General features: G+C 46.7%; 1 protein-coding gene across 1 annotated transcript in view; it reads right to left on the bottom strand.

Annotated features, from left to right (window-relative positions):
- The window catches only part of LOC144499231 (diacylglycerol kinase iota-like), a 207,635-nt gene that overhangs the window by 160,280 nt on the left and 21,174 nt on the right, over window positions 1-26,181 (bottom strand). Inside the window, exon 3 of the mRNA XM_078221349.1 lies at window positions 4,550-4,645. Coding sequence (XP_078077475.1) covers window positions 4,550-4,645 — 96 coding nt within the window. The remainder of the gene's footprint in view (window positions 1-4,549; window positions 4,646-26,181) is intronic.

The raw sequence follows: 26,181 nt of genomic DNA, 5'->3' as shown, positions 1-26,181 counted from the left end.
CAGTGATCTTCACTACAGTCACTCTCTGATTTACACAGTGATCTTCACGACAGTAACTCTCCGATTTATACAGTTATCTTGACTACAGTCGCTCTCTGATGTACACAGTGAGCTTCACTTCAGTCACTCGCTGCTTTACACAGTGTTCGTCACTGCAGCCACTCTCCGATTAATAGAGTGACCTTCACTACAGTCACTCTCCGATTTACACAGTGATCTTCACTGCAGTCACTCTCTGATTTACACAGTGATCATCACAAGTCACTCTCTGATTTACACAGTGATCTTCACTACAGTCACTCTCTGATTTACACAGTGATCATCACTACAGTCACTCTCTGATTTACACAGTGATCATCACTACAGTCACTCTCTGATTTACACTGTGAGCTTCACTACAGTCACTCTCTGATTTACACAGTGATCTTCACTACAGTCACTCTCTGATTTACACAGTGATCATCACAAGTCACTCTCTGATTCACACAGTGATCATCACAAGTCACTCTCTGATTCACACAGTGATCTTGACTACAGTCACTCTCTGATTTGCACAGTGATCTTCACAACAGTCACTCACCGGTTTACACAGTAATCTTCATCACAATCACACTCTGATTTACACAGTGATCTTCATCACAATCACTCTCCGATTTACACAGTGATCTTCACTGCAGTCCTTGGCTGATTTACACAGTAATCTTCACGAGAGTCACTCTCTGATTTACACAGTGATCTTCACTACTGTCACTTGCTGATTTACACAGTGATCTTCACTGCAGTCACTATCTGATATACAGTGATCTTCACTGAAGTCACTCTCTGATTTACACAGTGATCTTCACTACAGTCACTAGCTGATTTACACAGTGATCTTCACTACAGTCACCCTCTGATTTACACAGTGATCTTCACTACAGTCACTCTCTGATTTACAGTATTTTCTCTACAGTCACTCTCTGATTTACACTGTGAGCTTCACTGCAGTCACTCTCTGATTTCCACAGTGATCTTCACTAGACACTCTCTGATTCACACAGTGATCTTCACTACAGTCATGCTCTGATTTACACAGTGATCATCACAATCGCTCTCTGATTTACGCAGTGATCTTCACTACCATCACTCTCTGATTTACAGTAATCTTCACTACAGTCACTCTCAGATTTACAAAATGACCTTCACTAGTCACTCTCTGATTTAATCAGTGATCTTCACTCCAGTCACTGTCTGATTTACACAATGACCTTCACTGCAGTCATTCCCTGATTTACACAGTGATCTTCACTGCAGTAACTCTCCGATTCATACAGTTATCTTGACTACAGTCACTCTCTGATTTACACGGTGATCTTCACTTCAGTCACTAGCTGCTTTACACAGTGTTCGTCACTGCAGCGACTCTGCGATTAACAGAGTGACCTTCACTACAGACACTCTCTGAATTACACAGTGATCTTCACTACAGTCACTCTCTGATTTACAGTGATCTTCACTGCAGTCACTCTCTGATTTACAGTAATCTTCACGACAGTCACTCTCCGATTTACACAGTGATCTTCACTACAGTCACTCGCTGATTTACACAGTGATGTTCACTACAGTCACTAACTGATTTACACAGTGATGTTCACTACTGTCACTCTCTGATTTACAGTAATCTTCACGACAGTCACTCTCCGATTTACACAGTGATCTTCACTACAGTCACTAACTGATTTACACAGTGATGTTCACTACAGTCACTATCTGATTTACACAGTGATCTTCACTACAGTCACTCGCTGATTTACACAGTGATGTTCACTACAGTCACTCTCTGATTTACAGTAATCTTCACGACAGTCACTCTCCGATTTACACAGTGACCTTCACTACAGTCACTCCCTGATTTACACAGTGATATTCCCTGCAGTCACTCTCTGATATACACAGTGACCTTCACTACAGTCACTCTCTGAATTACAGTGATCTTCACTACAGTCACTCTCTGATTTACACAGTGATCTTCACGACAGTAACTCTCCGATTTATACAGTTATCTTGACTACAGTCGCTCTCTGATGTACACAGTGAGCTTCACTTCAGTCACTCGCTGCTTTACACAGTGTTCGTCACTGCAGCCACTCTCCGATTAATAGAGTGACCTTCACTACAGTCACTCTCCGATTTACACAGTGATCTTCACTGCAGTCACTCTCTGATTTACACAGTGATCATCACAAGTCACTCTCTGATTTACACAGTGATCTTCACTACAGTCACTCTCTGATTTACACAGTGATCATCACTACAGTCACTCTCTGATTTACACAGTGATCATCACTACAGTCACTCTCTGATTTACACTGTGAGCTTCACTACAGTCACTCTCTGATTTACAGTAATCATCACTACAGTCACTCTCCGATTTACACAGTGATCTTCACCCCAGTCACCAGCTGATTTACACAGTGATCTTCACTGCAGTCACTATCTGATTTACACAGTGATCTTCACTACAGTCACTCCCTGATTTACACCGTGATCTTCACGACAGTCACTCTCTGATTTACACAGTGATCTTCACTACAGTCACTCCTTGATTTACACAGTGATCTTCACTGCAGTCACTATCTGATGTACACAGTGATCTTCACTACAGTCACTCCCTGATTTACACAGTGATCTTCACGAGAGTCACTCTCTGATTTACACAGTGATCTTCACTGCAGTAACTCTCTGATTTACACAGTGACCTTCACTACAGTCACTCTCTGATTTACACAGTGATCTTCACTACAGTCACTCTCTGATTTACACAGTGATCATCACAAGTCACTCTCAGATTCACACAGTGATCATCACAGGTCACTCTCTGATTCACACAGTGATCTTGACTACAGTCACTCTCTGATTTGCACAGTGATCTTCACAACAGTCACTCACCGGTTTACACAGTAATCTTCATCACAATCACACTCTGATTTACACAGTGATCTTCATCACAATCACTCTCCGATTTACACAGTGATCTTCACTGCAGTCCTTGGCTGATTTACACAGTGATCTTCACGCGAGTCACTCTCTGATTTACACAGTGATCTTCACTACTGTCACTTGCTGATTTACACAGTGATCTTCACTGCAGTCACTATCTGATATACAGTGATCTTCACTGATGTCACTCTCTGATTTACACAGTGATCTTCACTACAGTCACTCTCTGATTTACACAGTGATCTTCACTACAGTCACTCTCTGATTGACAGTATTTTCTCTACAGTCACTCTCTGATTTACACTGTGAGCTTCACTACAGTCACTCTCTGATTTCCACAGTGATCTTCACTAGACACTCTGATTCACACAGTGATCTTCACTACAGTCATGCTCTGATTTACACAGTGATCATCACAATCGCTCTCTGATTTACGCAGTGATCTTCACTACCATCAATCTCTGATTTACAGTAATCTTCACTACAGTCACTCTCAGATTTACAAAATGACCTTCACTAGTCACTCTCTGATTTAATCAGTGATCTTCACTCCAGTCACTGTCTGATTTACACAATGACCTTCACTGCAGTCACTCTCTGATTTACACAGTGATCTTCACTACAGTCACTCTCTGATTTACACAGTGATCTTCACGACAGTCACTCTCCGATTTACACAGTGACCTTCACTACAGTCACTCTCTGATTTCCACAGTGATCTTCACGACAGTCACTCTCCGATTTACGCAGTGATCTTCACTACAGTCACTCTCTCATTTACACAGTGATCTTGACTCCAGTCACTCTCTGATTTACACAGTGATCTTCACCACAATCATTCTCCGATTTACGCAGTGATCTTTACGACAGTCACTCTCCGATTTACGCAGTGATCTTCACTACAGTCACCCTCTGATTTACACAGTGATCTTGACTCCAGTCAGTCTCTGGTTGAGACAGTGATCTTCACTAGTCACTCTCTGATTTACAGTGTGAGCTTCACTACAGTCACTCTCTGATTTGCACAATGACATTCACTACAGTCACTCTCTGATTTACAAGTGATCTTCCCGACAGTCACTCTCCGATTTACACAGTGATCTTCACTACAGTGACTCTGATTTACACAATGACCTTCACTACAGTCACTCTCCGATTTACGCAGTGATCTTCACTACAGTCACTCTCTCGTTTACACAGTGATCTTGACTCCAGTCACTCTCTGATTTACACAGTGATCTTCACTACAGTCATTCTCCGATTTACGCAGTGATCTTCACTACAGTCACTCTCTGATGTACACAGTGATCTTCACTACAGTCACTCTCCGATTTACACAGTGATCTTCACTACAGTTACTCTGATTTACTCATTTGAGCTCTACATAGTTTATTATCCAATGTACTCTTTCTCGTTTATTTACAAATGTTTTGTACATGTTGGCCAATCTAATTGTTAACAATATTTATGAACAGTGCGACATCGAGTTTATTCATTGAACTTCACTAGGTTGCTCTCTCTGGCCTACTGACAGTTCCAGTTCAATTCAGTTTCCCTTGAGTTGACTCACAGTTATCTTCACTAAACAGTTCTCTTCTCCAAGGTAACAGTAGTCTCCAGAGACATTCGTTTCCAGCCAAACGTGGTCACCATTTATGGCATTTTCCTGGAATGGTAAAAGGGAACAAACAGATTGATCAATTTTTCTCAAATTATGTTAATAAAAAATAACTGCTTTGAGTGACTGCACATTTGAAATCAATATTATAGCCAAAGTTCTCATTCATTTGCTAGTCACAGGTCTTGTAGTTCACTGATTTATTATATTGTAAACAATCCTGATAAAAGGAACATGCTGTTGAAGCTTTTTGTCTTGCACCCATCAGGACAGAAGCAAGAATACAAAATTTCAAAGGAGCAGCAAATGTCAAAGGGTGCTAATTGGTTGGCAAGCACACTCTGATTGCATTGCCATGGACAATGAACCAGGGAATTATTATTTCCCTTTGCTTTTGTTTGATTTGAAAAGCGCACAATGAGCTTTCTGCTTACTGAGAACAAAGTCTTGCATCTGAATATATATGTCGCAAGTGTAATTGAGCTCGATTGCAATCAATACTCTTTTCTCGTGTAGTCTAAAGTGAGACTCCCTTTGAAATTTAGCATTCTTACATCTGTCCTGATGATTGCAAGACAAAAAGCATGTCTCTTTTTTCAGTAATACTCAAGTTCTGCATTACCAAGTGCTGATTTCATACTGTGAGTGTCTAAACTGAAAAAATGCAAAGGGGGCCAAGCCCATTGTGCAGAATGATAATGAGTTGAGATTGGAGGTAACTTTATGACATGGGTTAATGAGTTGATAGTGGAGGTAACTTTGTGACATGGGTTAATGAGTTGATAGTGGAGGTAACTTTGTGACATGGGTTAATGAGTTGATAGTGGAGATACATTTGTGACATGGGTTAATGAGTTGATATTGGCAGTAACTTTGTGACATGGGTTAATGAGTTGAGATTGGAGAGATAGCTTTGTGACATGGGTTAATGAGTTTATATTGGAGGTAACTTTGTGACATGGGTTAGTTGATGAGTTGAGATTGGCGGTAACTTTGTGATGTTGATTAATGTGTTGATATTGGTGGTAACTTTGTGACTTTGGTTAATGAGTTGGTATTGGAGGTAACGTTGTGGTGTGGGTTACTGAGTTGAGATTGGAGGTAACTTTGTGACGTGGGTTAATGAGTTGATATTGGAGGTAACTTTGTGACACGGGATAATGAGTTGAGATTGGAGAGATAACTTTGTGACGTGAGTTAATGAGTTGATACTGGTGGTAATTTTGTGATGTGGGTTATTGAGTTGATATTGGTGGTAGGTAACTTTGTGACGTGGGTTAATGAATTGATATTGGCGGTAACTTTGTGGTGTGGATTAGTGAGTTGAGAATTTGGGTAACTTTGTGACATTAATGAGTTGGGAAGGCAGGAAACAGAGAATAGGATACAAAGACCACACTCTGATTGGCAGGATGTGACAAGTGCCATTGCCAGAAATATGCATTGGCATCTTGGCTTTTCACTATAAACAACAATGAATTTGATGAAGGAATAGAGAGTTGTATATCCAGTTTTCCAATGTCACTAAGTTAGGAGGCTCAGTAAGCTGTATAGTTGGGAGAAGGAAATCAGACAGGAGCATAAATACCATGGGCTGAATTTTATGGGCCCACTGTGGGTGTGTTTCCCTTAGCAGGGAACACGTAAGTTGGGCAAGATGCCACACCTACCCCATCCCCACCCCACCCACTATTTATTAACTACAGCTCAGCTTTCAACACTATTATTCCTACAAAACACATCTCCAAACTCTGCGGCCTAGGGCTCGGTTACTCCCTCCGTGACTGGATCCTAGCCTTCCTAATCCACATACTACAATCAGTAAGGATAAGCAACAACAACTTCTCCATGATCATCCTCAACACTGGTGCCCCACAAGACTCTGTCCTCAGCCCCTTACTATGCTTCTTATACACCTATAACTGTGTGGTCAAATTTCTCTCCAACTTGATTTTTAAGTTTCTGATGACACCACTGTTGCGAGTCAGATTTCAAACAATGATGAGACAGAGTACAGGAAAGAGATAGAGAATCTGTTGAAGTGGTGCGGCAACAATAATCTCTCCCTCAATGTCAACAAAATAAGGACTTCATCATCAACTTCAGGAAGCGAGTGCAGGACATGCTACATCAACGGGGATGAAATCAAATCAAAATCCCGAACTCTCCTCCATAATACAGGGAGTGGGTGGATGCCGAATTTGGCAGCCAGACTGTCATATTTAAATTAATAATTAACGATCAATTAGGCTTGTTATCAAACCAATTGGCCCTGATAATATACAGCCCATGCCATGAAATGTTTTTGATTTGATTTGATTTATTATTGTCACATGTATTAGTATACAGTGAAAAGTATTGTTTCTTGCACGCTATACAAAGCATACTGTTCATAGAGAAGGAAACGAGAGAGTGCAGAATGTGGTGTTACAGTCATAGCTAGGGTGTAGAGAAAGATCAACTTAATTTGAGGTAAGTCCATTCAAGTCTGATGGCAGCAGTTCTTGAGTCAGTTGGTATGTGACCTCAGACTTTTTATCTTTTTCCCCCAAGGTGAAGAAGGTGAAAGAGAGAATGTCCCGGGTGCGTGGGGTCCTTAATTATGCTGGCTGCTTTTCCGAGGCAGCGGGAAGTGTAGACAGTGTCAATGGATGTGAGGCTGGTTTGAGCGATGTACTGGGCTTCGTTCACAACCCTTTGTAATTTCTTGCGGTCTTGAACAGAGCTAGAACCATAACAAGCTGTGATACATCCAGAAAGAATGCTTTCTATTTTCCATCTGTAAAAGTTGGTGAGAGTCATAGCAGACATGCCGACTTTCCTTAATCTTCTGAGAAATTAGGGGCGTTAGTGGGCTTTCTTAACTACAGCGTCGCCGTGGAGGACCGGACAAGTTGTTGGTGATCTGGACACCTAGAAGCTTGAAGTTCGATGTCGGCAGCAGGGTGGGAGCAGGATACACAATTTTTGAACTTAAATGTACAAAGGGCAGGAAGGAAGAGAGATCTCTCTTTGGGGCTGCCCTTTGCTGACCATGGACACTCCTCACTTCCTTCCTACAAGCTCCTTCCCTTAAATCCACCCACTCCCCTCCACCCCTCTACCTAACTTACACAAATGCTCCCTGCCAAAGACCCCAGAGTTACCTGCTCCAGGGATCCATGGGCCTCAATCTTCTTCTCCTTCTATAGTCTGGCAGCGGCCACTGACACCTTCCTGTCAATGCTGGGATTTATGGGTAAGGGTGGGGTTTCTACTCCAATGAGGAGCCCTCGTTAGTCCGCCCCGCAGTGCTTTATGACTTTGGGGCAAGTAGGTGTCGAGTATGTCAGTTCCAAGCTGATGGGGTTTCTGGTAAGGCAACCTCCTCCTCTGAATTATTCAACCCCACATTTGGGTAAAACATGGGCAGACAGCTGTCAACGTGGGCAGGTGTGAGGCCATTCACTTTGGATCTGAGTAAGACATAATGGAATATTTTCTAAAAGGCAAAAAACTAGGAATGGTGAGGAGTAAGGGGATTTGGAGCAGATCACTAAAGGTACAGGTCCATGCTCCTAACCAAAAAAGCAAATGTAATGTTGGCAGTTACCTCTGAGGTTGGCATACAAAGGGGAGAAAGTCATGGTTCTGTTGTATAGAGTCTTGATCAAATCCCAGTCTGGGGCATTGCATTCAGTTTTGGACAGCACAGTTGAGAAATGATACATTGATCTTGGAAGGGTAAAATGCAGATTCAACAGAATTATACTAATGTTTGAAGGGTTAAGTTGTGAGATTGACTGAACTCGTATGATGCTCCCTTGAGTTTAGAAGATTGAGGAGTGATTTACTTGAGGTGTTTAAATGATAAAAAAAACTCAATGGAGTAGAAAGCTAGATAAATTATTTCCTTAGGTGGACTAGTCCCAAACAGGAAGGCATCATCTTAAATTTAGAGATAGGATATTGGGGCGTGCAATCAGAAAGGTATTTTCCAAAGGCTGTGTGAGTTGAAGTTTTCAAACAGATCCTTATGGGTATCAAGGGCTATGGATCAACAGCTGGTAAATAGATTTGAGGTCCATCTCAGTCAGGATCTACTTGAATAGCAGAAAAGGCTTGAGGGACTGATTGGAGGACTCCTATTCCTCTGTTCCTAAATGCTTGATAATTTCAGCTCCAGTGGGAAAGTTTACATTGAGATCCTCAAAACAGTTCAAGCAAATTTCCTGACAAATTTATTATTATAAATTAATATGCAAATTATCAAAAATTTCTTGTGTTTACTGCTCAACCCCTTCCTGTTTCCTGCACATCATTTTACCACTGTGATAACCCCCATGAGTTCCATGGGAATTTCTAATCGATTTCCCCGTGGGGCTCATTGAATATGAGTTCCCTCAGTAACAGGCAATGGCCTGCCCATATGGAACTTGTCACCTGAGCCCTTTATGAGGCAGATATTGGGAAGGGTCTGCAGAACTGTGTCCTGGTTGAGATTTGTGTATGTATGGCACAGGGTAATGGCTTTATTTCATGTTTAACAATAAATATCATTCCTTTCCAGTTGGGCTTCCTCACTTATTACAACCACCATGGGATGAATCTTCTGCAGAGTGACAATCACTGTCAGATTGTCGTCCTGCGCCTATTTTGTTACCTTAGTCTGGAGCCCCACATTTCTCGGCTGGATTTCTGATCCAGGTCTATTGAGGAGTGTGGGAACTATCTGCTCCTGGACTCCTTCAGCGTAATGTAGGAGGATCAGGGGAAACAAAACCACACTCTCCTTTTTATGGCATTTAGCTGTCATAAGTTTAAATGACCCAGCCACTTTGACAAGCTACAGAGAGAAGCGGGTGAGGGGGTAGGTTGGCTTGCGATGGGTTGTTGGGTGATTGGGAGATGCCAGATTGTTGGTCATCGGGTTATCAGGGGGTAGTTCTTTGGCTGAGGGGTTGAGGTTAGTCAGAGGCTGGGGGTGGTAATTGGGTGTTGGGGTAATTGGGGCGGTAGTGGGGTTGTTGAAGAAGAGTTAGGGGTGTGGGTTGTAGTGGGGGATGGGGGGAGGTGAGTGGTCGAGAGGGGAGTCAAAGGCTAGTCATGCGATCAGGAGGATAGTTAGGGAGTAGAGGAGTTGTCAGGGGGTAGTTGGCATTCCAGTGGGTGATTAGGTGGATCAGTAGTGTAGTTACCCAGGAGTTGGAACTGCTTTTAATCCTTCTAATATTTCCTGGGTAACTATGCTGCTAAGAGAGTTGGAAATTTCCAAAGTCTCAGACTTTAAAACAGAATTTCAGAGGTTTCTAGACGCCGGGTTCTTGCCCAAACGAAACAGAAACTTCCCGGGCAATTCCTGTGCAGTCCCCAAAGTGTCTTCTTGGGTACAACTCTCTGCGAAATAGGAGACCTGGGCCTACCCTGAATGAAGAAACAGTAAAACGGAAAATAAGAATACTGGTCTGAACCATGTTTTGCTTTCTAGATCTGATTTGCAATTCCTAAGGCCTACTGTCATCTCAAAATTTAAAGATTGAATCTTGCATTTCCTGGGATAGGAGTGTGACATTTTGGAGAAATGAACTGTGCACAGGTTCCCCTTAAAAACTTGGAAGAAAAATAGAATAGTCTCGTTCATCCTTTGTTGTTGAAGAAGATAGGTAGACAGAACGTCACCTCAGTTTCTACAGTGCAATCTTTGATGATTGATGAGATCTTTGCTCAGAATGAGTGGCTGTGGATTGAACCATGAATCACGCTTACAATAGGTTTCACAAGTGAGAACTCCTCAACTGATGTTTCCATTCAGCATCAGCGATTGGACAGGGCTCATGGCTAGACGTGCCTTCACAGATGATTTTTCAACATCCCTTCTTACTATAGTTTGTTTATCCCACTTCTGAGTGTCTACCACAGTCTTTAAAGTGGACCAAAATGTATTTACTTCCACGTTTAGCACAATGGCACGTTGTTTCTTTAAAGGTAAAGATGGCGTCATGATTCTGTTTGGATAGCTAGTCTTGAGCCTCATTCCAAAATAGCTTAGTGCATTTTGAAATGGTGAATCTTAGACTGGCATGTGATCACCCATTATTTCCATTCCACTTCCTGAACACATAGTAACAGCCAGCCCCATGTGTTCAACTTACAAAGAGTCTAGGAAAAATAAACTATCTCAAGCTCCAATGATAAATTTGTCAGTAACACAACCATTAACTCATATTCCCGACACTCAGACTCTTTTTTAAAGGCTGAACAATGCAAAACCATAACAGGGCATCAGAACTATAGCTGTCCAATGTCAAATTGCAGAGTGTCAGCAGCACGATGAATATGGAGTTATTTCAGTCCTTGAAAACACACGTTTACTTTGCGTTGACAAAAGATGGTGTTATGACCCTGAGATAATTAGATGGCTTCTCTGTGTCTGGTCACTGCTTGGTGCAATATATGATCTCTCTCTCGCTGCACCATTGTCTGAAGATCATCAGTGTTGGTTACTACATTGGCTGGTGACTGTAAAACTGACAGCTGTCCTCCCAATTCCTACTGTTATTTCAGGGCCAGTTATCTGACTCCAGGGCACTGGACACTGCTGCAGTTGTGGTGCCTGCAGGTACTCCTGCCTTCACACAATCACAGTCATGCCGGGGAATCATATCCCCAAACTGCTTCAACAACAATGAGCAGGCATCTCCCAGCACTGTGGCAGCATGTTCCAACTCATGCAGACTGGAAAAGTCCCAGAAACCGCCCTCAGGTCAGTGTCTTGATGTGATCCTACCCTCTTCCAGCTTTTCCTTGGAAAGGTTGTGAGTTCAGCATAAATGTTTTCTGGGAGGAGCAGCTGTGGTGATTAGAAAAGGTAATTCAGAGCCCTTTAAACCTTCAATCTCTTTTTCCAATAGCATGTGGTTCTTAAGCTGCATCTGCTCCTTGCCAGGGTCACTGAGGTGGGTACACAGCAGGAAGAGCTTCTTCAGTGAAACTGACAGGCTGGGAAGGCTTTGATCAGTGAAACTGAAGAGCTCCAGCCATGGCTACTGAGAGGCTGCTATTCAAAGCATTTCTTAATGCAGAGAGTGCATTCACTCAATCACTCAATGGATTGCCAACTTTTTTGAAGGTACTTCACCAGTCCAGTATTTCACTCACATTCAGCTGCACTTTCCTGTTGTCAGGCTTCACCACAGCTTATGTAGCTTCACCTTTCTCTCTTCTGAGGGTCAAGAGCTGAGGACACATTGTCAGTACCACCAACAGCATGGGCAAAACCAGCAGCAGCACCAGCTGCTTCCTCTCAGCTGGATGCCCCTCCAAAGGCCAGAGTGGGCGAATACCAAGTTCCAGCTGGAAGGAGGCAAGAACCCTCCCAACATGCACAAAAGATCAGTCCTCTCAACATGTGTGTGCACTAGTGCCTCAGGAGATGCATACTTTCACGCAGGAAACTGCTCACATTTGCAGCTTCCTTCCCAGTGGACCAGTTGTGCATGCATTTCCAGAAACAAAGCACATACGACCAGAGGACCTCAATCGCTAAGTTGCATGGAGAGGAGGAGAAGACACCATTTGTGGAGGGTGACTGTGAGGTATGGTGAGGGAGGGTAATAGGATAAGGATGGGTCTGAGTGTTGTCATATCAGAATATCTGGCAGAGCAAGGTTACCATGGGACTGTGAAACACTACTGTCCAAAGTGTGATATAAAGAGGCATTACCTGAGACTAGAGTCAGTTGTGAACTGGAGAGAGACAGCATGATTGTCATGTAAATACATTAGTTAAAGACTTGGGGAGTGGAGTAGTGTAAGGGTATCTGGCAATGGCAAGGTTTGACATGGGACTGGGAAGCAGAAACATCCACAGTGTGATATAAAGACACAAATTACCTGAGACTAGAATCAGCTGTGGATTGGAAAGATACCTCTGCAGGAGTAATCATGGAGTTAACTCATAGCATGGGTTATAACCTGTATATCTGTACATAGTTAAGTGTTATCAATAAACACTTAATGTTCACCATACAAGAGACTCAGAACCTCTTCATGATATCTACTGAACACACAACATACAGCAAGTTTGAGTGCTGAATGTTCAGATGGGAATTTGAGGTGCCTGGAGAGAAAGGAATGAGTGGAGTTCCAAGGTGCGTGACCCTCTAGGGTGCTTTGTGGAAGAATGCTGGGAAATCAGAGTGTGGGTCATAGCTTCTCACCTTTTCCATCCTCCTGAGGTCCTGAGTCTTCTTGGTGCACTGTCTCCATGTTGAGGGAGCATATTCCTGCTGCTGACTTCCTCAACCAGGTCCATCCATACCCTCTTGGTTAGAGAAGTTGTATCCTTCCTCCTGTCCTCAAGAGAGTTCACCTCACTGCAGCCCCGCAGAGCCCACAGCAGGACCTTCAGGGAAGAGCGAGAAACCTGGGGAGCAGCCTCCCCACATCTCCTCTCCATTTGTATGCTTCCTCCAGCTTCAAAAACCCAGAGTTGGTGAGCTTTGCTGACTCACGCTGTGGTTTCCTTCATTAGAAATCTATCCATTGACAGAATGGATGCATCATCCTACATTCCCCGATTGATCGGGAAACCCAGGGATGGGAAACAATCAAATATGAGAGCAAACTAATCAGGAATATAAGAACAGATTGTGAGAGCTTTTAAAAGTACCTAAGGAAGACAGTAGCTAAAGTTAGAATCAGAGACAGGAGAAATTATCATGGGAAATGAGGAACTAGCAGAGTTATTGGCTGCTCACCACCCCCCACCTCAGCCCACCCCGATCGCTGGCCTCCCACTTTCTCCCACCAAACCAGACTACAGAGTGGCAGTGGGACCCCCCCCCCCCCCCCCTCCCCCCTCCCCCCCCCCCCTCCCCCCTCCAACCCCTACCGGTCGCCCACCAAGCCCCACTCCACTAGGCCCTGCCTCTATTATACCCCGCCCCCTTGGAACTGCCCCATGCCTGATGGGCAGTGCCAAGGTGCCCCTGTGCATTGGCACTTTGGCCCTGGGGCAGTGCCAGAGGGTTCAGACTAGCACTGCCAGGACGCCAATGCCTAGTGGTCTCGCCCCTGGTGCCCAACCGTCTGGGGGTCCCAATTGCCACCCCCTTCACTCCAGCGGGGTCAGGCTGTTAGTTCCCCGAATGTGGGGAGCTACTGTACATCCCACTTGAGTGAAATACTCCTTGCGGGGCAGGGAGGGGTGGGGGAGGAGAGAGGCTAGCAAGCCCTGAGACTTCAGTCCCGGATCCACTAATCATATTTAAATTGCTTTTAAAGTAATATTTAAATTATTCCCGCGCCTCCCCATCAGTTTCACGCGCGGAGCAGATGCCATCGAAGTCCAGTGCTGGGAGATGTCATCAGGGCGGGTACAACTGCGCGAATCCCGTGCATTGCCCGCTGTACTAATTTTTTAGCGATCGGGGCAGGCTGAGGGGGAGGGTGGCGGTGAGCAGCCAGGGGTTGGAGGGTTAGCCTGCTGGGGAGGGGTCGGCACTGCGGGTGGGGGGGGTCAGGATTGGGGGTTGTTGGAGATAGGGGCAGGGAAGGAGGGGGTGCAGGGCTGGGCCTGGGAATGGTCAGGGGCCAGCGATCGGGCTGGGGGGGGGGGGGGGGGAGGGGGGGCAGAGAGCAGCGGGATAGGAGAAACGCGGCCTTTGAGTGTGTCTTAACAGTATAATAAATAAGTTACCTAATTGTGTTAATAAGAGTGAGGAAATTAAGGAAATTAATATCAGCAGAGAAACAGTACTAAAATCGGACAAATCTTCAGGAGCTCAGGGAAATATAGGCTAATGAGTGGGCCACCTGTGTAGCCCTCCTTCATCTCAGTGGGCTGCAAGATTGAAATTGGGCTTGTTTACTAAGCATGACCGCCATATATAAGATTAAATAGATTTAATACATGCCAAATATTGCATAATGTGTTATAAAAAATGCTTAATCATTCATATATTAATAGAACTGTCATCAACTTCAAATGGTAAAAACAAAAGAAATATTTATGCTTGATTGGACGCAGAGGGACCTCACAGCTCTCACCGTCAATGTTGTGAGCAATCAGTATGCAGCTCACTTCATTTGGCCTTGCTTTACGTGTGTATCACTGCAGTCATACTGGTAAGAAGAAAACGTGGAAATGGAAATCAGCAGAATATGGTAACCTTGTGTGTGGGCAACGGTCAACAAAATGTCTCATGGGCCACACTCAGAACCCAGATGGGCTGCATAGAACCATACAACCATAGAAAATTACAGCTCAGAAACAGGCCTTTTGGCCCTTCTTGTCTGTGCCAAACCATTTTTTGCCTAGTCCCACTGACCTGCACTTGGACCATATCCCTCCACACTCCTCTCATCCATGAACCCGTTCAAGGTTTTCTTAAATGTTAAAGCATTTACCACTTTATCCGGCAGCTCATTCCACACTCCCACCACTCTCTGCGTGAAGAAGCCCCCCTTAATATTCCCTTTAAACTTTTCTCCTTTCACCCTTAACCCATGCCCCCTGTTTTTTTTCTCCCCTAGCCTCAGTGGAAAAAGCCTGCTTGCATTCACTCTATCTATACCCATCAAAATCTTATACACCTCTATCAAATCTCCCCTCATTCTTCTACGCTCCAGGGAATAAAGTCCCAACCTATTCAATCTCTCTCTGTAACTCAGCTTCTCAAGTCCCGGCAACATCTTTGTGAACCTTCTCTGCACTCTTTCAACCTTATTTACATCCTTCCTGTAATTAGGTGACCAAAACTGTACACAATACTCCAAATTCGGCCTCACCAATGCCTTATATAACCTTACCATAACACTCCAACTTTTATACTCGATACTCCGATTTATAAAGGCCAATGTACCAAAGGCACTCTTTACGACCCTATCCACCTGTGACGTCACTTTTAGGGAATTCTGTACCTGTATTCCCAGATCCCTCTGTTCAACTGCACTCTTCAGAGTCCTACCATTTACCCTGTACGTTCTACTTTGGTTTGTCCTTCCAAAGTGCAATATCTCACACTTGTCTGCGTTAAATTCCATTTGCCATTTTTCAGCCCATTTTTCTAGTTGGTCCAAATCCCTCTGCAAGCTTTGAAAATGTTCCTCACTGTCCACTACACCTCCAATCTTTGTATCATCAGCAAATTTGCTGATCCAATTTACCACAATATCACCCAGATCATTGATATAGATGACAAACAACAATGGACCCAACACCGATCCCTGCGCCACACCACTAGTCACAGGCCTCCACTCAGAGAAGTAATCCTCTACAACCACTCTCTGGCTTCTTCCATTGAAAGAAGTTTAACAACACCAGGTTAAAGTCCAACAGGTTTATTTGATAGCAAAAGCCACACAAACTTTCGGAGCTCCAAGCCCCTTCTTCAGGTGAGTGGGAATTCTGTTCACAAACAGGGCGTATAAAGACACAGACTCAATTTACATGAATAATGGTTGGAATGCGAATACTTACAGCTAATCAAGTCTTTAAGATACAAACAAAGTGAGTGGAGAGAGCATCAAGACAGGCTAAAAAGCCTGAGAAGCTGAGTTACAGAGAGAGATTGAATAGGTTGGGACTTTATTCCCTGGAGCGTAGAAGAATGAGGGGAGATTTGATAGAGGTGTATAAGACTTTGATGGGTATAGATAGAGTGAATGCAAGCAGGCTTTTTCCACTGAGGCTAAGGGAGAAAAAAAACAGGGGGCATGGGTTAAGGGTGAAAGGGGAAAAGTTTAAAGGGAATATTAGGGGGGGCTTCTTCACGCAGAGAGTGGTGGGAGTGTGGAATGAGCTGCCGGATAAAGTGTATTGTCTCCAGACAGAACAGCCAGTGAAACTCTGCAGGTCCAGGTGTTCTTCCATTGAGCCAGTGTCTAATTCAATTTACTACCTCCCCATGTATACCCAGCGACTGAACCTTCATAACTAACCTCCCATGAGGGACTTTGTCAAAGACCTTGCTGAAATCCAGGGAGACAACATCCACCGCCTTCCCTTCATCCACTTTCCTGGTAACCTCGTCGAAAAACTCTAATAGATTGGTCAAACATGACCTACCACGCACAAAGCCATGTTGACTCTCCCTAATAAGTCCCTGTCTATCCAAATATTTGTAGCTCCTATCCCTTATCACACCTTGCATGTGGCTCCTGGACTGCAGGTTGCATGGATAGAGGATTAGGGAATTCTAAATGGGGCATTATCAAGTTGGCAGGTGGCAACCAATGGAATGCCACAATGATCTGTGCTGGTGCCTCAGCTATTTACAATCTATATTGATGACCTAGATGAAGAAACAAGGAGTAATGTATCTAAGTTTGCTCATGATACAAAGTTAGCTGGAAATGTAAGGTGTGAGAAGGACACAGAAAGGTTGCAAAAAAATGTAGACAGATTAAGTGAGTGGGCAATAAAATGGCAAATGGAGTATAATGTTGGAAAATGTAAGGTTATTCACTTTAATCATCACAAAGAGAAAAGCAGAATATCTTTTAAAAGGTGTGGCATTTGTAAATGTTGATGCTCAGAGACTTTGAAGTGCGTTTATACAAGGAACTCAGAAAGTTAGCATGCAAATACAGCAAATAATTAGGAAGGCAAAAAGCATGTTGCCGTTTTTTTCAAGGGACTTGAAGTACACGTATAACGAAGTCTTGTTCCAATTCTGTCGAGCTTTGGTGAGACTACATCTAGAATACTGGGGGCGATTCTCCCAAAAGTGCTGAATTGGTGAGAAAACTGTTATAAATCACGACTGTTTTTACAATGCAACTTCAGACCCGAATCTCCCCACTCTGTGCAATGCAGTGGTCACAATCGTGAATATCTCGTGGCAGGGCCTATTCACGCCAAGGAGCCTGAAATCGGCAGGATGAGTGGAAACCAGTGCATGTGCACTTCGCTGGGAGATCGCTGAAAAGACCACCCAGCATCCAGATCACTGTCATCCAATCCCCACAAACATCACTGGCCTCATCACGGGCCCCCACAACCCCCCCCCCACAGACATCGCTGGCCCCCACAACCCCCCCCCCCCACCGACATCGCTGGCCTCATCACTGGCCCCCACAACCCCCCCCCACAGACATCGCTGGCCTCATCACTGGCCCCCACAACCCCCCCACAGATATCGCTGGCCCCCACAACCCCCCCCCCACAGACATCACTGGCCCCCACAACCCCCCCACAGACATCGCTGGCCCCCACAACCCCCCCACAGACATCGCTGGCCTCATCACTGGCCCCCACAACCCCCCCCCAGATATCGCTGGCCCCCACAACCCCCCCCCACAGACATCACTGGCCCCCACAACCCCCCCACAGACATCGCTGGCCCCCACAACCCCCCCACAGACATCGCTGGCCTCATCGCTGGCCTTCCTCCGCACACAGAAATCGCTGCCGCACCCCCCCCCCCCCATACAGACATCGCTGGCCTCATCACTGGCCCCCCCCCCCCCCGCCCCCCCATCATACAGACATCGCTGGCCCCCCCTCCCCACACGGACATCGCTGGCCTCATCGCTGGCCCCCACACACCCACACATACATTGCTGGCCACCCTTGTCCCCCCACACACAGACATGACTGCCTGCTCACCTCATGCCCCCATGGATCCAGATCATGCAGGTACCCCATCCCTCCATCCCTTGAACATACTGTCCTCACTGCTGCTCTGTAGAGAACTTGTGTTGTGCTGACATGCACAACCCCAGCTTGTGATCATTCCCTCTCTTGAATGGGAGCCTTGAGTATTACACCCGCCCTTGGACACAGCAGCTTATTGAATGGCAGCCAATCAGCACCCGGAGGGACGCATGACACTCAACTGAAAGTGGCCTTCAAAATTTCTCACAAGGATTTGTTGCCAACGGGCCCGTGACTGGCCGCATTCACTGCACCAGCACTCCCCTAATAAGCTGCAGGAATGGACACACAGCCAGTCACGCCACAAAGATGTCTGCGCGGAAAGTAGCACCCAGATTCACTGAGGCCGACCAGGAGCACCAGCTAGATGCTGTGGAGGAGAGGCGTGAGCGGATCTTCCCCGGCCAGGGCCCTCACCCAAGGGGTGCATCCGCCATGGCATTGTGGGAGGAGGTGGCAGAAGCGGTGAATGTCAAGAGCCTGACACCACGCTCCGGCCAACAATGTCGGAAAAAATTGTACAACCTTCTTTGAGCAGCAAGGGTGAGTGAGCATCCCTCTCGGAACCCCGCACATGCTTGGCACAGATCTCAACCCATGCTTAGACACCTGAAGGGTGTCTAATTTACCCTTCCCCAGGAACAGAATCTAATCCCTTCCCCTCAATGAGCACCCTTCAGTGGTGATCACTTTTCCCTGCCAGTACAACGCCAGAGACACAGAAACACATTTCGCACCATGCAATTCAATATACAATATACCTTATGCTCCCACAGGAGAAAAGCATTCACAACATACGTGAGACTGCACAGACTGGTGGTGGTGTGCCTGACCTGCGGCAGCTGACCAGCATTGAAGAGAGCGCCATGAAGCTGGCAGGGGGTGATGGGTCATCCCGAATGGTGACGGACAGCCAGGTCGGCATCCTGCATGCAAGTGAGCAGAAGCATACCCTCAACCTGGGTCCTCCTCGAAGTAAGTGGGATGCTGCATAGAATGTTTTACCTCCCTTCCCCTAGTGTGTGTTCTTCATTGCAGCTCTGGACCAGAGGAACCCAGCCCTTCAGATGTTGGCGCCGCCCCTGCTGCTCTGGAGCAAACTGCCCACGACCCCCTGGGTGACACCTCAGAGGGAGGTATTGAAGAATCCTCTGAGGGCAGCACCACTGAAGTGCCACCGGCATGTACCACACAACCCACCAACGCAGGGACTATCATCACGGTGGGTACCTTTAGTGTTGAGGCTTCTGGGTCACTAAGTGGTGAGCACCTCAGAGACACTGATGCACATCGGGTGGAGGCGGGCACATCTGAGGGCTTGGGCACACGGAGGTCTGCTGGAGGCCAGGATTCAGCTGTCCCCAAGCCAGATGCCGGGCCTCGGGGTGTGTTCAACCCAAGACTGGTGGAGATGCATCAGGAAACCCAGAGAGTTTTGGAAGGGTGGTCAGCAACCATGCTGCGACTGCAAGACTGTTTAGGGGAGTCCAACAGAGTGCTGTTGCAGGAGGTGGTGCCGACACATCGTGCGAACAAGATCAACACTGCAAGGGTGGCGACCGCAGTGGAAAGTCTGGCTCAGGGGTTTGTCCTCATGGGTGACAGGGTCCAGGCCATCCTGGAGACACAACGGGCCATGGGCGAGTGTGTTGCCGGCATCCAGGAGGCACAGAGTTCCATGGCCATGTCTGTCAGGGGCATGTGGGAGACACTGCTGGCTGAGGGATCACACATCATGAGGCAGATGCATCTGGGCCTCCAGGACTGGCAGAGCCAGGTGACGTCGGAGCTTCTGGAGCTCAGTCCAGCTACGCTGGCGTCCCATATAGTGTCTCCGGGGCCTCTGAGCACCCCAAGGGAGGAGGAAGGCCGTGAGCCCATGCCGGGGCCTTCCATCCAGGAGATCCCAGACATCCCGAGACCTTCCGATTCCCCCCTTCCTCACACTGGTGCATGACAGAGCCAGCTAGATGAACAGGGTGGCACCGAAACACGGCCACCCAGATGACGTCTGCCAAGGGCATCACAGGCAATGGGGCATGCATCACAGCTGGATACCTCCATCTCCAATGTGCATCCTGGGGTAGCAACTAGAAGAAACAGTGGACTGCACAAAGTTAGAAAGTTGTAGTTCACTAGGAGGGCACGGGTGAAGGTCACCAGTCATCAGGGTTTATTCATCAATAACATTAAGAACACAATAAACATTTATTTGCATCTCAAAGCTGTGACTAATGTATCTCTGATCCCCCCCCCCACCCCCATTCCCCCCACACAGAGCTGAGTGGTCCCCATTCCCATACATAGAGGCGATGGCTGTTGGGCCTTGGAGACTCAGCCACATGTTTCAGGGTGCCTGCCCTACCTTCCCCAACATTCACCAGATCCTTGGTGCAAGTGCGCCCCTCCCAAACTGGCCAAGAAACATGTGTCCCCAACCCTTATAGCTACAGGGGCCAGGGTGGCAGTGTGCATTCAGAGTGCAGGTAGGACTTAGACTTCATTAGCAGCAGGGGCAGGATCCCAGTGTGCACAACAGTGAGTCGTCATCATCCTCATGCCTTCAACCAAGGCTCGAAACCATTCCCTTCCCAGGCACATTAGCAGGTTTGGATGTTTCTAAGGGTGGTGGGGATGAGAGAGGCTGGAGAAGGGTGATGTTTGAGGGCCCAGGTCAGTTTAAAGGGGGAATAGCATCTGCATTGCTCCTGGGGTGTGGTGGATGCTGCCCCCCTCACTGCACAGCACCAGCTAGGGGGCAGCAATCAAGGCATCCCTCGCTGCCCTTCCCTGCCGGACACCTGCCATCGTCGCCAGCCCTCTTTCCTCCGGGCAGGACGTCCACCTCTCCCTCTCGCTGTTCTTCCTCCTCCTCCGGCTCCAGCTGGTCTCTCCGCTGCTGAGCAATGTTGTGCAGAACACAGCAAACTATGATTATGCGTGAAGCACACTCAGGATCATACTGGAGGGGCCCCCCAGAGCGGTCCAAACAGCAGAACAGCATTTTAAGCAGGTCGATGCACCGCTCCACGATGGACCGGCTGGCTGCATGGGCCTCGTTGTCTCTGCCTCGGTCTCGGGCCTCAGCACAGGCTTCATCAGTCATGAGCTTAGCGGGTATCCTTTGTCACCGAGTAACCATCCCGAGAGCCTGGGCTGGTCTTCAAAGAGCTCAGGGATGTCTGACTGCCTGAGGACAAAGCTGTCATGGACACTCCCTGGGGATGGCCTGCATCAACCTGCATGATCCGCATGAGATGGCCACAGACAATTTGAACATTCAGGGAATGGAATCCCTTCCTGTTCAAAAATTGCTGCGGTCCTGCATGTGGGGCCCGCAAGGTGATGTGTGTCCCGTCCACTGCTCCCTGGGCATTGGGAATCCCAGCAATGGTAGCGAAGCTGAGAGCCCGGCCTCCTGCTGTGTACGGCCCACATCGAAATTTATGTACTTGCCCTGCCCGGACATACAGAACATCTGTGACCTATTGCACACTGATGCGCGATATAACACACGAGAGGCGTGATGTCCTCGGGAAATAAAGGCTTTTATTGCCAACAATAACAGAGCTACCATTTACAGTACACGATCCCAGACTAAAGGGTCACCAGGCAGAGCAGTGACCTTTATACCTCTCCCAGGAGGCGGAGCCGACTGGGGTGTACCATAACAACTATATTAACAGGTAGAACAGCCCAACCCTAACCCCAACAGTAACATATATACAGACTCATAGTACTGGCCAGACCATGGCTCAGCACTACCTAGTGGGAACCAACAATGGTTCACCACACACACATCTGTGCATGGAGGCCTGGGAGATCCCAGCTCGGTCACCACTGGGTGCCTAGAATGATCCAGAGGCATAGAAATTCAGGGCAGTCGTCACCTTCACGTTCACAGGGAGCAGGTGGCTGCCCCTCCCCTCAGGTGTCAGGTGTATGAGCACCTCACAAAGATGTCACACCGTGGTCTTAGACAGCCACAGCCAGTGATGGCACATCTCCTCCGAGAGGGCCTCAAATGAATTGCAGGTCCCTCCTTGGCCTTGACACCCTCCGCCTTCTGTGCAACTCTCAGGAGTCTGCTCACCCACCTCCTGGCCCTCAGCGGCAGCCCCCTGTCCTCTTTCCTGAGGGGCTGGTAGTGGTTGCTCCTGCGATAGTCTCTCTACGCCAACCACCTCCTGAACTGCCTCCACCTCCTCCTCCTCTGCTGCCAGCATAATGGCCAAGTCTAAATCAATCAGTCCAAGATCCATCTGCACAGTGGGATTTGGAAAGAGCATAGAATGATAGATTATTATCATTGGCTGCAAATGCTCAGCAGCACCTCAATCCCTCACTTGGGCCACTACCCCCACTTGTGGGTGCTGGCAACACCACACAATCCATGGTGCCATGCGTGACCCGATTAGATTGTATGAGATTCCCATCATGATAAATGCTGGCACAGATTGTGCAGGTCAGTGTGCAGCCATGGGCAATGCGCATCATTTGCTATGTGTGCAACTGCAGCATCCGTTACAGGCATGTGTTGCTGGTCCATGTCACAGGGCAGGGACAGACTGCAAAGCAGCACCAGAGGTGCCCAGTGACAGCAGATTCCATGTAGTCAATGTCTGAACCTCTGCACCGCGGCCTGGAGCAGCAACTGCTTCATCTGGTTAGGCCTCAGTCAGCACATGGTACACTCCTCCCCCACCCCGGAACACCAGCACTCAGTCCAGTCCCTGGCCACACCCCGCGGCAAGACAATGCCACTGTACAGTGCCCTGAAGGGGAAGGCTGAGCAGGACTCCTTCACGGAACCTCACCCAGAGAGCTCTGAGAAAATAAAAGCCCCCCCACTCCAGATATCACTGGTCCATGGACCAGCACCTGAAGACAGCAGGAGGAAGCCTACCAGGCATCTCCAGGATCTTCCCGCAACATCTCCTGCGTGCCACTCGCAGCACGTACCTCCTCATGCCAGTTCAAGGCTGCCACGCCAGCTTGAGACTTTTATATATCTACTCTGATTCGCCCGCAAGTGACATCATGCCAAAGAGGTGGGAGACATTAACATGGGCGGAGACTGCCGTGTCGATCCCGATAATGGCATGCTAAAGTATGGTAAGTAATGTAAATCAGCGGCACGCCGGTTTTCAGTGCTGTCCTGGTGGCACCATTTTTTTCCGGTTGGGATATGCGTGTGGGTCATAGACGCTCGCGGGGAATCCACGAAATGGCTGACATGCGCATCTCCTGACCCGACCCACCAGAAAATTTGCGCGTCGCGATGGGAGAATCGCCCCCACTGTGTGTAGCTTTGGTCTCCATATTCAAGGAAGGATATACTTGCATTGGAGGCGGTACAGCAATGGTTCACTAGATTGGTCCCTGATATGAAAGGGTTGTCCCATGATGAGAGGCTGACAAAATTGAGTCTTTATTCTCTTTAGAAGCACGGTCCATCAGAGATGTACCTGGTAACTTGTGGCTTGATTCAGAAGATGTGGGCAGGGTTCTCTTCTCAATAAATACTTTGCCTCTGTCTTCACTAAGGCAAGGGATGATTCAGACATTCTAGTTACAGAGGAATGTGAAATATTAGATACAATAAACACTGTGAGAGAGGAAGTACTGGAGGGACAGACATCCTTGAAGGGCCAGATGGACTATATCCCAAACTTTGAAGAAAGCCAGAGAGGAAATAGTGGATGCTCTGAGGAGCATTTTCCAATCCTTACTCGATGCACGTGAGGGATGAGAGTCATAGAGGTTTACAGCATGGAAACAGGCCCTTCGGCCCAACTTGTCCATGCTGCCTTTTTTATTTTAAAACCCCTAAACTAATCCCAATTGCCCACATTTGGCCCATATCCCTCTATCTCCATCGTACCCATGTAACTATCTAAATGCTTTTTAAAAGATAAAATTGTACCCCCTCTACTATGGCCTCTGGCAGCTTGTTCCAAACACTCACCACCCTCTGTGTGAAACAATTGCCCCTCTGGACACTTTTGTATCTCTCCCCTCTCACCTAAAACCGATGCCCTCTAGTTTTAGACTCCCCTACCTTTGGGAAAAGATATTGACTATCTACCTTGTCTATGCCCCTCATTACTTTATTGACCTCTACAAGGTCACCCCTCAGCCTCCTGTGCTCCAGAGAAAAAAGTCCCAGTCTATTTAGCCTCTCCTTATAACTCAATCCATCAAGTCCTGGTACCATCCTAGTAAAAAGGTCTGAGAATGTTGTACCATTGTTCAAAAAGGGCTCAAGAAATATGTAGTGGGCAGGAAGTTAGAGATGAGGCAGAAGATTAGCCATGATCGTATTGAATGGTAGAGCAGGCTGGTCTACCCCTGCTACTGTACTTTGTGTTCTTTTTACCAGAAAACAATCCTACTGCGCATCTGGAAATAAGGTGAGGAGATTCCTCCACATGTGTTCAAGTGTTTTCATGATGATCCAAATATCATCTATGTCTGTGTTAGATGTAACTTTTTGAGTTCTGGAGCTACTGCAGTATGCCATGTAAATCATTAGGCTCCAACCTGCTGGTCAAGGGCAAATACAAAGCTTTCTCAAAAGGGTAGTCAGGGCATCCAACTGAACATAAACTTTGCGGCAACATTAATTTGATTAGTTAAAGTGTAGCCACTATTTTTACAACCTGATTAAATTCTTCAGAAGTGAGAATCATATCTAATGGACATTTCAGATCAATAACAGGACTGAATGAAGAGCTTTAGGATTAACATCCGTTCCAGCATTAGAACAAGACTGTTTCTCTCTAATCCTCGAGGGACATTGCAGCAAAAGGATTTATTTTGCTAAAGCCAGTAATGGACTAATGGAATCGAATGGAATGAGATGGACAGGAAGTCTCACTGCTTTAGTTAAATAGTATGGTATGCGATAAAATCAGAAATTGGTCAGGAATGGCTCAGATATTAATTTGAAGATAGTTTCTGTGAGGGGACGTGGAATTCTCTGATAGGATGTGGGGGAAATGTGAAAGCCAACTGAGGATCTAGTTTGAATCTGTGATCACAGCTGAAGAACCAATTAATTTTGAAGTTCAGGTTGTGTGCAAACCCCCCCCACCCCACCCCACACCTCCCCCCCAAACCCCCCCCCCCCCCCCCCCCCCCAGCCCCCCATCCCCCATACAATGATCCACATGATCTATTCTAAGCTGGATTTAGGGACGTTATGTGAGGTGAGCGCGGGAACGGCTATGTTTCTGTGAGCTCTAACGCTACTCATCTTTTAATCCTTTCATTCATCCTGATGCACAGCCCATAAATACTGTGTTTCTGGAAGATTTCTGGTGAGGCTTTGGAACAAAATGCCGAGTAAATTCATGAAAAATCCTCGACCGAAAGAAGCACTCAGAGGCAGCCAGGGTAAAGCTGAGTCCTCAATGCTGCAATTTGGTCAGTGAGCGGGCTCTTGACTTGGTGGACATTGAAGTCGTTGTTGATGATGACTGCCAATATGTTTAAGGTTACAGACGACAAACTCAGCTTTTTGACACAGAATTTCAGTGCTCATATTGCTGAACTGGAGAGTACCAAGAAGAAACTTGGTGAAGCGGAGGAAATAATTTTTATTATCGAGATGCACTTTCCTTATTTAAGGCCCTCTTTCAATCCTTGGAAAATCAGATATCTTGATCGATCTGGAGAACCAGGGCTGGAGGTGGAGTATCCTAACTCAGAAAAAGTGAACACATTTGCCCTTTGAAGAAGACAGGGCAAAACACTAGAGGGGGTCATGACTGGAGGTGAATAACCACAAGTTGTGGACATTGTGGAAATAAGTTGCACAGCTCAATCCCTGTCAGCTGGGAAAGGAAAGGAAAAGGAAAGGGAAAGGAGAGAAGAGAGAAAAGGAAAGGAAAGGAACTCAGTTTGCTGGTGACAGGATTATAAATACTTCTGATACATGTTG

This window comes from Mustelus asterias, chromosome 9 (genome assembly GCF_964213995.1).
Source record: "Mustelus asterias chromosome 9, sMusAst1.hap1.1, whole genome shotgun sequence".
Classification (NCBI taxonomy): domain Eukaryota; kingdom Metazoa; phylum Chordata; class Chondrichthyes; order Carcharhiniformes; family Triakidae; genus Mustelus; species Mustelus asterias.
The sequence above is the reverse complement of the archived record's forward strand: the minus strand, read 5'-3'. Positions and strand labels throughout refer to the sequence as shown.